At 42.4% G+C, this 12,803-nt stretch overlaps 1 protein-coding gene across 2 annotated transcripts; it reads right to left on the minus strand.

The window, feature by feature from the left end:
* Positions 1-469: 469 nt before the first annotated feature.
* LOC138601780 (uncharacterized) lies at positions 470-5,610 on the minus strand. Of its 2 annotated transcripts, XM_069672994.1 has the most exons (8): positions 5,478-5,610; positions 5,146-5,243; positions 4,911-5,040; positions 4,077-4,177; positions 3,748-3,904; positions 1,814-2,242; positions 1,082-1,190; positions 470-876 (listed from the first exon to the last, which is right to left on the minus strand). In XM_069672994.1, exons 1-8 carry the CDS (start codon positions 5,557-5,559, stop codon positions 753-755), a joined length of 1,230 nt encoding a protein of 409 aa, XP_069529095.1. In that variant the 5' UTR covers positions 5,560-5,610; the 3' UTR covers positions 470-752. The 2 variants fall into 2 exon arrangements, with proteins under 2 accessions (XP_069529095.1, XP_069529087.1); XM_069672986.1 differs by having other exon boundaries at positions 4,911-5,243.
* Between the last annotated feature and the right edge of the window lie 7,193 nt (positions 5,611-12,803).

Consider the following 12,803-nt stretch of genomic DNA (forward strand, 5'->3'; position numbering starts at 1 on the left):
TTTCTTTGCTAAAAGAATGCTTGTTTACTTCAGATTAATTTAATATAAAGACACTGTGATCATACACAGCTCAAACTTACGAAATAGAGTTTGCATAAAGCAAACACTTTCATATATCATGCACAGCATATGCCAAAGTCAAGTTTTGCATGCAAGTGATACTATTTCATTTTTGATATGCAGGTGACCTTTGTTGCCACGGTGATGGCAAGAAACACACTGTTTAGGTAGTGAAACCTTTGGAGTTAAGTTATGTTCAGGCACTAAAACTTGCTGAGGTTTAGGAAGTTACTTATAATGTGTGACGTGTGTTAAACAAGTCACATGTTTAAAGTGAACAATGACTTTTGGTTTCACACGGGACTCAAACTGGAGGAAAGTCCCGTTAGTATATTGTGACAATTCTGAAAGAAAAAGTGAACGACAAAAGCACCAGCTTTGTAGTCGTGCAAATCAAACTAAACATGCTTTTATTTTGAAATGTTACAAACGTCTTCATTTAATTTACACTTTTGATTGAAATACCCCAAAACATTTTATACACAGTTGCATATTACCCGAAAAAAACAAAGCCCACATTTGCACAGTTGCCTGCAACTGTGTTCCACCGACCACATCTGAGCTTAATACACTTACATCTCTGCACACGGCTAAGACAGACTACAGCACACAGTTTATCCACACATTCACGTCACACATTTTAATGTTGTGCAACATTTTTTGGCATTATATGATCATGTTTGTCTCTCAAGTCAGGGTTCAGCCACCGAGTTGCACCTTGAGGTTGGGTAACGCTGTGAGTAAGTCTCACCCTTTCTTGCAGATGTGTACTTGACGGGAGGCGGAGGGGGTTTGAAGGGAGGGGGTAGATCCATCCTATAAAGAGAGAGAACGCACATATATTGATTTTTGCCATTGCCAGAAACTTGGCTGCATCCAGGAAGCATGCCGATATAATAGGTACTGTGCATCTACAGGACCCATTGATTTTTCATGTGTCTCAGAGTCACCGGGTGCATGACCCTGAATGCCAGCAGGTGAAAAGGATGGCTCAGTGGACGGGTACATACAGGGGTTTTACCTCTGCTTTAAGATATGTCTCCTGTAGAGAAAGCCAGCCACAACGATCAATACCAGCGATAGAACGATAATTAAGACCAACACTAGATGACTCCGGGCACCATCGATATCTGTGGAGCATATTTAGAGAGGGGAGATGTGTCATTTTAGAGGACAGCAGCAACAAAAAAAAAAGCTAAGCTAAGCTATAGATCAGCTCACTTTGGTAAAACCAAGCAAACTCTTACAAATATTGATTTTAAATGTGCTACAATGTGTAACTTTTTGTTCACCTTGAGTGTTTCTACCTTGAAGGACAATCTAGCCCGAGGCTGAGGATGCTCAAGGCAAAGAAACGTGGGCTCCCATTCAGCTGTAGTGTTTAAAGGGTTTTGCCTGTTGAGCATTTAGCTCTGTTGTCTGTATAAGTGTGTAAATTTTAAACAGTTTTAATTGTTTCCTTTCCGGCGCTGCTACCGCTCGCCTCACCTCGTCGGCCACAGACAAAGCTCACTCTCAGCTGGCAGCCCTCAGAGCAAATAATGTGCCCAAAACAATCTGCGAGCGCCTCTAAAGAGCCAATCTCAGGCAAACAAAGGGATGCTGGATGATTCAGGGTCTCAGACAAAGACTGGTAATGCATTATTTAACACATTGCTGATCATATATTTTCCCCCTTAATCTACACTCCTTAAAAAGTTGCATTCACGTGATTCATGGAACAAGTAACTGTGAAATATGAAGTTATAAATACCTTCATCCTTAGCGACCATTGTCTTAGTTCCAGATGGGGTTAGGTCAGGGTAGCCAGTGCTTTCCGTAACACCCCCTCTGGACTCGTTCGTCGTCTCTTGTGTTGATCTGAACACCGTGCTGCCATGACTCAATGTTGATGATAGATTGGCGGACACTGACTGGTCAGATAAAGTGGATGTGTTTATCGCTTGATAAGTGGAATTGTTTAAGTGATGCGGGTCAGGAGTTGGTGTGACACTGATTTGTGTGCCATCTGTAAAAGAGGTTGTAACATTGCTGGGGGTTGGATTATCTGTTATGTCACTCGTTGTCACAGTGGTGTGGATGGTTGAAAGCCCGCTAGTCTGTGTTGTGGTGAGTTGGCTGTCTGTTGTTTGGACCAAACCTGTCTCAGTTACAGTTGACTGTGGTGACAAGGTGACAGGATCTGAAAGAAGCATAACAAGGATACTATAGTAAACATTGTGTCATTGTAGAAACAAACTTGACAGCACTTTCATGTTACTGAAGAAAAAGTCTCCATCACAGAGAAATCGGTTTGCACGTTAGCGCTTGCTTTAGTTACTGGCACAGATAATAGTTTTGGAAATTGGCTCAATCTCTTTCTTGCCAAGAAAAATCAGAAAATCGATGCCAATCATATCATTTTTATAAGCTAAATCAGCAGCCAATTAGCCTAGCTTAGCATAAACTGGAAAAAGACAAACGGACCAAATTTAACAACTCCTTATTTGCTGGACCTAATTCCTTACTAGAAGTAACTTCCCTGGAGTCTCCACTGGTTGCATTACATCCTTTCCCGGCTAAGAAATAGTTGCAACTTTACACTTTTTTTGTTCTCATTGCCCAAATTGTGGAACTATTCCTTTTTAACAAGCTTTCTGGAAAGCTGAATAAAGTGAAGGAACTATTAATAATGCCCAGTGATACATCATTAAAACATGGGCAGAGTTGGCATTCATGAGCACCTTCTGCAGAATCAATGGCTAAAATAAAGCAAAGAGCTCATTCAAGAAGCTGGACCGTGAAGCTACCGGCACTGCTCTGAAGCCAAGGTGAGGGCACGGATTGCATATTCAGCATTCAGTTCATCCATTGTGCTTCACTTTATTTCTACTATTTATTTTCTACCATGCGTAACCCCATTCATAAATCTGGACAGATCCATCAATAGATTTAGTTTGCATTTGCTATGAGACACATCAGAGAGATTGATATGATGCCATCTTTGCAAATTTACAAGCACAATAAAGACAATCCTTCTTTCTGATGTGATTCAAAGCTGTGTCTGTTTCAAGCAGTACATCTCGGTAAGTTAAACCTTTCATTTTTGGCTGCACTTCTCGAATCCGTCCAACAGATTGTGCTCTCACCCCGAGTCATAACTCAGACGCTCTGCTGAGGCTCAGCTGGGACTCTGCCGCGCACGTTTGCTCGTGTGGTTTCAAGGATAGACAGAATGGAAGAGCAGGAAGTGACTTGTTACACTTGTGTGGCTTGTGTTTTTTCTTATGCTTCCTTTTCAAACTCTGATGAGAATCACGTACACAGGATGAGAAAGCAGAGCACTCGCTTGGTACAGCATTAACCCGAAATCCTAAGGGGAAATTTATTGGCAGCAAGTTTTTAATGATTTCACTCTTAAAGGTCTGTAGCACCCAATTTATTCGCCGTTACCCGTCTTGTGCGTTCTCAATCTAGCTTCAAAATCCTCTGAATCCCCTCCTTTCCTTCCGGCTAATTAAAAATTAAAATTGAGTGAGCTGCAGTGTAGTAACAAAAGTCAAGTATCAGCTCTCTGGTCCAGTGCAGTTTATTAAGTCATTCAGTCTCTCAGGCCCTCTGCTAGATTGTTAATCCAGCCCTGAGGAAATGCTGAAATGGAGACGCACACAAAGAGAGACACAGCTGCAACAAAAAGGAGAAGCTCACCTGTACTTAAGCCTGTGGTTTCAGTTAGCACTGTGATGATAAACTCTTTATGCACACTTTTGTTTCCTGTGTTCACAGTCAGTGTATAAACCCCTGCGTGAGCTTCAGTCACCCGCCAAAGCTCCAGAGATCCGCTCGCTGACACCGCTGTCTTGTTCTAGGGCAAAACAAGATTACGTAGCATATAAATAGCGTTCACTTTGAAAGGATGAATTTGCATTGTAGTAGGTTTTCATGTCAGAGGTAATCAAATCATTTTGACGTTTCAGTGAATGAAATGAAATTGGCTGGGATTGCAGGAAATGTGCTGATTAGCCGTTTTCCATTACCTTGGTCCAACTGTACTGTGTGTTAGGGAGCACCGTGCAGTGAATGGACACATTTCCTCCAGTATGGACCTCGACAGTGCTGTCCACATCACAGGTTATTTCTAGGAGAGGAAATTTGGATTGGCAAAAAAATGCTTTAAAATGAACTTATATTGCAGTGAAAGAATACTCATATAAACGCCTCTATTTATCCTCTGCCTCTATTGTGATCATAGCATCCCCTCAGTTCTCTCACACTGAAAAGAAGGTGAGGGTGTATTGTGCCTGCGCCATTGACCTACTACATAACCATTGATGAAAAGAAATAGGACAAACATAGGGAGGAACATAAATGTATTGTGGCAAACAAAGCCCTTAGATAGTCTTGCAATTATTACATACATTTGCTCAGTGGGAGATAACATCTGATAGGAGCAGTGTTACTCTGATGCAACCTAGTGCAACATGAAATTTGCAATGAACAATCAGATAGCAAGTTACTGCGTGTTTCTTCTAGAGCTGCGTCGATATTGATACCAGCATCGGCCTCCGATACAGCCTCAAATGTTGTATTGGCTAGTATGCCAGGCAACGGCAGATGTCATACCATGCCCGATTAGCTTCAAAATGATCGTGTGACAATTAAAAACATTATTCAAAGCCAGCAGAATGTTAGTAATCAGTGTTTTTCCACCCAGAGGGATACTCAGAATAGGCCGATAGTCACGTCTAGGTATTTGACTTGGTATCAGGGAGGGAAACATGTTACCAAAACAACTCTTGTCTCTATCTAAATGTTAGATCCTGCAAAGACGTGTGTAGGTTCTGCCCTGCATGTACTTGCCTTCGTCTTACCTTTGATCTCTAGCCGTGTTTCTCTCCTGATCGAGCCATGAGGAAAGATCGTGAGGTCACAAATATAGACGCCCCTGTCCCATTTGGAAACCCTGGGAAGCAGTAGAGAGCCCATCGACTCACCCGCAGTCTGGATGGTGACATTAGGCCAAAAGTAATGGACTCCCAAAGTTGGGTTGAACACAGCCAACTTTGTGTTTTCATTTAGCATCTTTCCCCATTCAATATTGACTACCTTGAGACTGGAATTTTTTACAGTGCAGGGTAAGGTAACATCCTCGCCCACTAGCGCCTCCATCTTTTCATTATGGATCACCTCAACGTCCTGGAACCCTGTCAAGCACACCAGATAGCATTGGAAGCAAGAAAAAAGTGAGGAGACCAAAGCACTCACACTTTGAAGCTGATGTTACTGACTGCAGTCCGCTGGGATGCAGGCAGATAAAATCAGAGCATTATACTGAGGCAGCCCGTCACACCAGAAGCCAATACACAACGCAAACCCGTGGTGAATATCCCATCATGACTCGTTTATTATATGAGCAGCAGCACGTGTTCCAGGATTACCTTGTATAATAGAGGCAAGGAGCAGGAGAGAGGAGGCCGTTCCCAGCGCACTTCCAGCCATGTGTGAGCTCCCCAAACTCATTACGATCAATCAGGCCGAGTCCGTTGAGGGACTCAGCAAAAGGCAGAAACAGAAGACTGTCAGCTGAGGTTAAAGAGCGGTGCAGAGACTGTTAGACAGAGAACAGGATGACCTATCTGTACAGGAAGCCACACGCAGACACAAGAGTGAGTCATACGTGTGATGCTGAAGCTTTGTGGTGAAAACCTCTGGTGTGAAGCAGATTTGCAATAAACATCTTTGCAATGCGTCTTTTGCATTCCTTTAGTAAACTAACTAGAAGCAGCGGACTGAATCCTATGATTTTTAGATGACATCACAGATGATGCAGGAAGAGATACCAAGGGAAAAAACAAACTGAAAAAGATTGATTAATGTTCTTCTGACTTAACCTAACCTTATTAATTAACTCCAAACATGCACAGGCTGATCAATTATACGCCACTTGAGGTTAAATTAAGTTATTCCCATGAATATGTGTTTTTGTGCTTCTTTGTACCGTCTCCTTCTCAAGGTGAGCCACTAACCTGAAGAAAAACTGCATTACAGCAGCATTTAGCTTCCTCCCATATAATAAAGATGATGCGCATGGAAAATGTGATAAATTGATAGCTTGTTAAAGTTCGGCCCTCCGTTTACAGCCTTGTTTTGCCCTCTGTGCTTATTAGCGGGGGATGTCACAGAGCAGCAAAGCTTGTCTCGCTAACACATGGATAAACAGATAAAAAGGGAACATTACAACTTCTGGCAAATGTGATTTTTATTACCTCCAATTAAATCATTTGTTTACCCTGTTCTTTAGAGCGATGCAATATTATTCCTGTAAGACATTATGTTACAACACTAGCTTTTTAATGGCTTAAATAGTTCTTCAAAGCATTTAATTTGTGATGCTTTAAGAGAGACGACTACACCCAGTAAGCATAAATCCCAACAGTAGTAGTAGTAGTAAGAGGGTAAGAAAATTCAGACAAAAAGGCCCGTTTTGTAAAAATTGCTCATCTGGGATCAAAGATAAACCTGGTGATATACTCTGCCCTCCACTGGTTCATGTCCTACCTCTCAGGGAGATCCTTTAGAGTATCTTGGAGGGGAGAAGTGTCCAAACCCCACAGCTTATCCACAGGGGTGCCTCAAGGGTCAGTGCTCGGTCCCCTGCTCTTCACAAAATACACCACCTCACCTGGTGCAATCATTTGCTCCCATGGTTTCTCATACCATTGCTATGCGGAGGATACCCAGCTCTTCTTGTCATTCCCACCAGATGAAACTATAATCTCAGCATGGATCTCGTCATGCCTTGCCGATATCTGTAAATAGATGAGAGAACGCCATCATCAGCTTAACCTATTCAAGACTGCGTTCCTTGTCATCCCAGCCAGTCCCTCTATGCAACCACAGATCAATATCCAGCTTGGACAAACTGAGCTCATGCCCACAAAGTGTGCCCAGAACCTGGGCGTCATTATTGATGACCAGCTAACCTTAAAGGTTCACGTGGCCTTGGTTGCTCAGTCCTGTTGATTTGCCCTGTACAGCATCAGACCCTAACTGTCAGAGCATGCAACACAACTGCTGGTACAGGCTCTCGTGATATCACGCACTGACTACTGCAACTCCTTACGTGCAGGCCTTCCTGCATGCACATTCAAAGCTCTGCAGATGATCCGGAACGCAGAAGCGCGACAAGTCTTCAACCAACCCAAAACAACACGCGTCACTCCACTGTTCATATCCCTCCACTGTTCATATCCCTCCACTGTTCATATCACTCCACTGGCTCCCATGAAATTCAAAACTCTTTTGCTTGCTTACAAAAGAGCAACAGAAAGGGCTCCTGCCTACTTGAACTCCCTCATCCAGGTCTACACTCCGTCCCGCCCACGATGCTCTGCCAGTGAAAGGCGCCCGGTACTCCCATCACAGCAGGGCCCTAAGTCGCTAACTGGCCTCATCTTGCTGTTGATGATGATGACATTGAGGATTTTGTTGATGTTGATTAGGATATTCATGAGGATGATTATATTGACCTTGATGTTGATGATGATAAAAAAAGTTGGCACTTAATGACTTTGTTCCCTCCTGTCTCGATCGTTGCTTGTGTTGTTTTAACTCTCAGATGTTCGTCACTTTGGACAAAAGCGTCTGCTAAATGGAATTGTAACACTGTAAATGAAAATATCTGTTTGTAATCAAAAATAAAGCAATAATAACTTAACAAGCAATAACTAGCTTGTCCACCTCTCACCTTCACATAATATAAGTTCTCCCCTTCCTTTATTATGAATACTCCCTGTAGACCCTGTAGCAATGCATTTAGATGATTGATCATTTTTACATATTCTGTGTGTGACCTTTATAACTCAAATTAGGGCTTAGAAGAGTGACTACTTTCCAAAGGGAGATTTCCATCAGTATTCCGTCCGTGTTGTATCAGCGTGTACGGGGACCTCGCTGCATTGCTCCATTTGAAAAGGGCAGCATCACTTCCCCCCGGGAGTCATGGGAGTCTGAAGGATTTCTGTCAGAATGTAGCATTGCTGCGACTGCTTCATTCAGCCGTCCCAGGAAGACATGAGCAGAACAGAATGTGAGGCATTAGGCAGATAAGGATTATTTTAGCTAGTAATGACTTCCCAATGTTCAAGTTCGATAGGAACTATTCTCATTCACAATTAAATAATAATGACGAAAGTGAATTACTGGCCTTGGTTGGCTCTGCTTCTGTGCTTCCTGTGGTGTGATGAGACGAAAATAAAGTGCGGTGACCTGCCGGTGCACCCTGCCCCTCCTGCACACGCTAATAGTCCTACACTGAGGTCACGCCCGCTCTGGAAGTCTCTCTCGGGCTCCTGGACACCCCCGGTGACCTGCAGCTAATGGCACTTTTTGCAACATATGGCGCCAGAATAATAATTGTCATCTCTTTATGCAGATATTTGTATCAGTGCATGCATGTGAGGGGTCTATGTTTGTGTGGCTGCTGACCTCAAGGGGTTGTGTGACCAATGTTAACACACATTGAGACGTTCTGCATTGAGCCGCATTTCCTGCTCGGTTTTGATTTACGTGCAGAGTTACATCTGTGAACCAGTTTAATTTTTACAGGCAATTAACTATTAAAATCTGGGTGTGTTTTACAGATTGTCTGATTAGAAACCAGTCAAGGCCCTCAGACACTATTTTAATGTGCTGCTGACCAATATAACAAAGACTGACTAATTCCACGCTCTTACTTTCTGACTTCAGTCCAATTTCCAAAACATCCTTTGTTCCTCTTAGCATTCCTATTGAAGATAAAAACAAAACAAGAGCGGACACATTTTCTTTTTTGGATTGTAAAATTGTAACTACAAGATTAAAACTTTAAAGCCAACCAAGTGTTTCCAAGAACAATCCTAGAACAAGACTTTAATTAGTCTGTTGTATGAGTATTGGATATTGTAAGGATGTAATTTTATAGCCCATTGAACAACTCTGAGTCTACGTATAACCCCCAGGAAGGGCACCAGGCTTTGAAGCTGATTTGACCCGTTGGTCAAACTGCAGACAGCTTCATGGTCTGTCAGGTGGTGTACATTGCCCCAAAGACACGGGTGTAAATCAGCTGATCATTTCATGTGACAATCAGAGTGGTACAACCATAAACAGTATGTTTGAGGTTTCTGAGTCAAACACAGGAGGAAGCAGAAACCCTGCCATAGAGGAACTGCCCATTTAACACTAGAAGGTGAGTTACAAAATGCTTTGTGTCTGTATAATAGTTAGCAATTAGTATTCACATGCAACATTACCTGACATGCCCCTTTTTGTCCTGAAAACTATGAATGCAAGGCTAAACCACAGCTCTGTAAGCTAGTGCGACATTATTACAGGGCTAAACTCCCGCCAACGCTCAACACCTGCCGTCCAAACTACATCAACAACAGCCCAAACTAACCACTGACAGTTGACAAATACAGAACTGCAGTCTACACTTAACACCCCCGGCTGTCAATACTTGCCCAAAGGACCAAGCTAACACTAAGTGTTAACAGCTGAAAAGCTGCCCTGTTACTTTTCTCCTGTCATTGGTGTTTATTACGCAATTTTTGTGATAAATACCGGAGTGTAACTTTGCTCAATTCAAGCCAATTATCAGGAAAGTTTTCAGATACTTAAAGGACAGAATATACATGTTAGATTGAAGGTTATTTGTCTGCTTAATATTCTGAACACAAGACCTTAATTACAAAGTTAAAAGGCTTTTGTGTATTTGGGTCCTTAAATAGTTCCTATTCAGATCACCATGCATTTGTAAGGCATATTGAACCCACGGGAATCACAGCCACGCTGTCAAGCTGCCGGTTAAAGGGAAACACATGTTTAACAGCTAAAGTAGAAGTCTTTTAAATCATGTGTGACTGAGGAACTTTCACAGGGCGCTACCTGTGTTGAACGCTGTATCCAGCTTATCCAGCTATCATGATATTATGGGAAGCTAATGCCATTATGGTACAACAAAAATACAATTTTGCTCTGTGCCTTTGGAGGACGTTATCCGCTTCTCTGGAAAACCTCCGTCAGACTACGTAAAACGCGTCATCTGGCGGACTCCGGGGAGCTTGCTAAACTACACTTCCTCAATCCAGGAGGCCCACCCCCTTTGATAGCCTGCAGCAATCAATGTCCTTAACTGGAAACGTGGAGTGTTTCTATCCAGCGTCCCTTTTCCTCTTGCTCTCCTTACACTCCAATACAACGCAGGTGAGCACCATGATGCTCTGTTTTAGTCTTGTTTGTAGATATATTTGGTAGGACTCTAAGGTGAGTATTCACTAAAGGTTTGCCCGCTAAACCTGTGCAAATGACTTAAAAAGACTCTGCCTCATACTCCAAGCACAGCGCAGAGGGTTAAATGCACCGCAAAGTGCGCTGCAGAGCAAGCGTCTTTGTGCTCCGGAGCTGTATACGCATCTTTCAGTGAGTCATGTTATGCAAACATTCGTGGCAAATTTGTCCCTTTTTCTATGCCTCATGGCAAAAAGCACCTAATTTACAAATGCCAGGGCTAACAGCAGCTGGTGGGAGCTGTTTTATAAGGGCTGTCAGGCTCAGAGTTTCCACTGATCATGACGACAATTCCACCTTTTGTGTGATCAAAAATGTATTTGTCTGTAAAAACAATCTGTTAATAATATATTGTCATTATTATTATAATCGGGAGACACAGGCACACTTTGCCCACATGTCCGGAGCCTTTACGCAGGAAGGGCATTATTATATGGATGGACTATGTACGCTGCTGTTGCGCGCTCGTTTTAAAAACATGAAGCTGCGTTACAGAGAGTAATATTAGTAAACACTTGTCGAGTCTGGACTTTACAGTAAGATGTTCAAAGAGCTGCCCCCTCCTCTCCCGTCTCCTCATCAATCTGTGCATGCTGTTGAGGTCCAACACAGGCAGCGTGCAGTTAATCGCTTCGCCTGACACCTACCCCCCGCCAGCCGTTTCAGGAATTAAAAATAACTATATAGAGATAATATATTGCTTTTGTAGGTCATACAGAGTAATCAGAATTAATACCAGTCTGTTTCATAAAAAAACTCCTCACAGGAGCTTTAAGCGTGCTAGCATGCTAACATTTGTTAAAGTCGAGCTGAGACGGCATTTCGAGAGTATCTAGCTTCCGTATCGTGACGTATTTCCGAGTGAAACAGGACGTGCAGGCGGGACATATCATTAGAAGGATTTGATTTAAACGTTGAGAAGTGGGCGTAGACAGACATTCTCCACAGCACAGTAGCTAGCTAACTGACCGAGCGTTCTTGGCGCTCTGCGGCTAAATGTTGCAGATTGATTGACAGGTGGATGTCATGATATTATTGGTTGAAATTGGTTGGTCCTAGCTTACGTGAGCACACGTGATATTTTGTTTTACAGGAAGAAAAAATGATCGGATTTTGATATAAGAATACGAAGAAATTGATTTTATGTATTTTTTTTGGCCTATATTGTCAAATAGATGCACAATATTACCGGGGATGTGATCTAAAAGGATTAAAATGTCATTTCACCTCGACTTTAATTAGCACAAATGATGATGAGGCTGATGGCAGTTGAACAAATATCATAAACTAAAATATTGGACACATTTAAATGTTGTCTTTTCGTTCATTAAAGCCATTCCTCGAGCCTGGGTGCTCATTTGTCTGAAAACAGTTTAAGCTTCTGACCACAGTCAGTGCATGTTGAGCTAATATGCTACTGACAGAAAGAGCAGCGTCTCTGTCCTTACCAGAAGAAGGCATATGGTGCAGGGCGCACTGAAGGCAAACAGACATATTTTTATTACTTTTATTACTGCCCTTACTCTCGGGGAAAGGCATTGACCTGTCCAAAAAAAAGACAAATTTACAAAGATTGTTCTCACCTCCCCTCAATTCTCCCTGTTACGTGTGTCTTCTGTTTTCCTTATTATTACCCCCAATATGTGTGAAAACCCTGTCGTGTTTCTTTGAAGAATAAATGGTAGGCACATATAACAAGCAGGGCAATGACAGTGCAACGTAAACCTCTGAACAACATTGTGAAAGTATGTAATTTTGGAGGCTGTCGGAAGTGGGAGAATGAGTGAGGGAGGGGAAGACAAATTGAGAGAGCTATTGTGGAGGATAAAAATGGGTTTTATAGCTTGTCAGGACTGTACACAATGGGCCACAGAATTAATGGTTTAGGACGGTGAATAGTCTATGGGGGTGTAAGGTGGGATGGCAAAAAACAGAAATGTGAAAATGTATTTCATTACTCATTCACTCACCCACCTCATAGAAAAAATGACACAATGAGAAGCAACAGCAGAAACGGTGATGAACTGAGCAGAAACAGCTGAAATAATGAGAACCAATGAGAGAATATACGACTTCTTTTACTCACTGTTGCACTTTTTGAATATCTTGTAAGCTTTGAGTTATGTAGTGGCGGCAGAAATACACAACCTGGTGTTTTTTTCCAAAAGTAGATTTCCAATAAAGACAAAATAACTAAAGAATCAATGAAGAATCAGAGTATAGCATCCAGTGTGTCAGTAAACTTTTGATATATTCTCATGGTGGGAGACGCGCAGTGAGCACCGCACTTTAAAGCAGTGTGGGATTAGGGGGAACACATTATTATACATTATCACACGTCATCAGTGGGTTTGTTGGAGGATCGGTTGTTGAGCTCCTCTGCGCCCTTCAAAATAAGTTGTCATACATGCAGATATTGCGACACCCCCAGACCT

Source organism: Semicossyphus pulcher, unplaced genomic scaffold (assembly GCF_022749685.1).
Source record: "Semicossyphus pulcher isolate SPU_LCO1_2020_fin unplaced genomic scaffold, fSemPul1.0.p SCAF_10, whole genome shotgun sequence".
NCBI classification, from domain to species: Eukaryota; Metazoa; Chordata; class Actinopteri; order Labriformes; family Labridae; genus Semicossyphus; species Semicossyphus pulcher.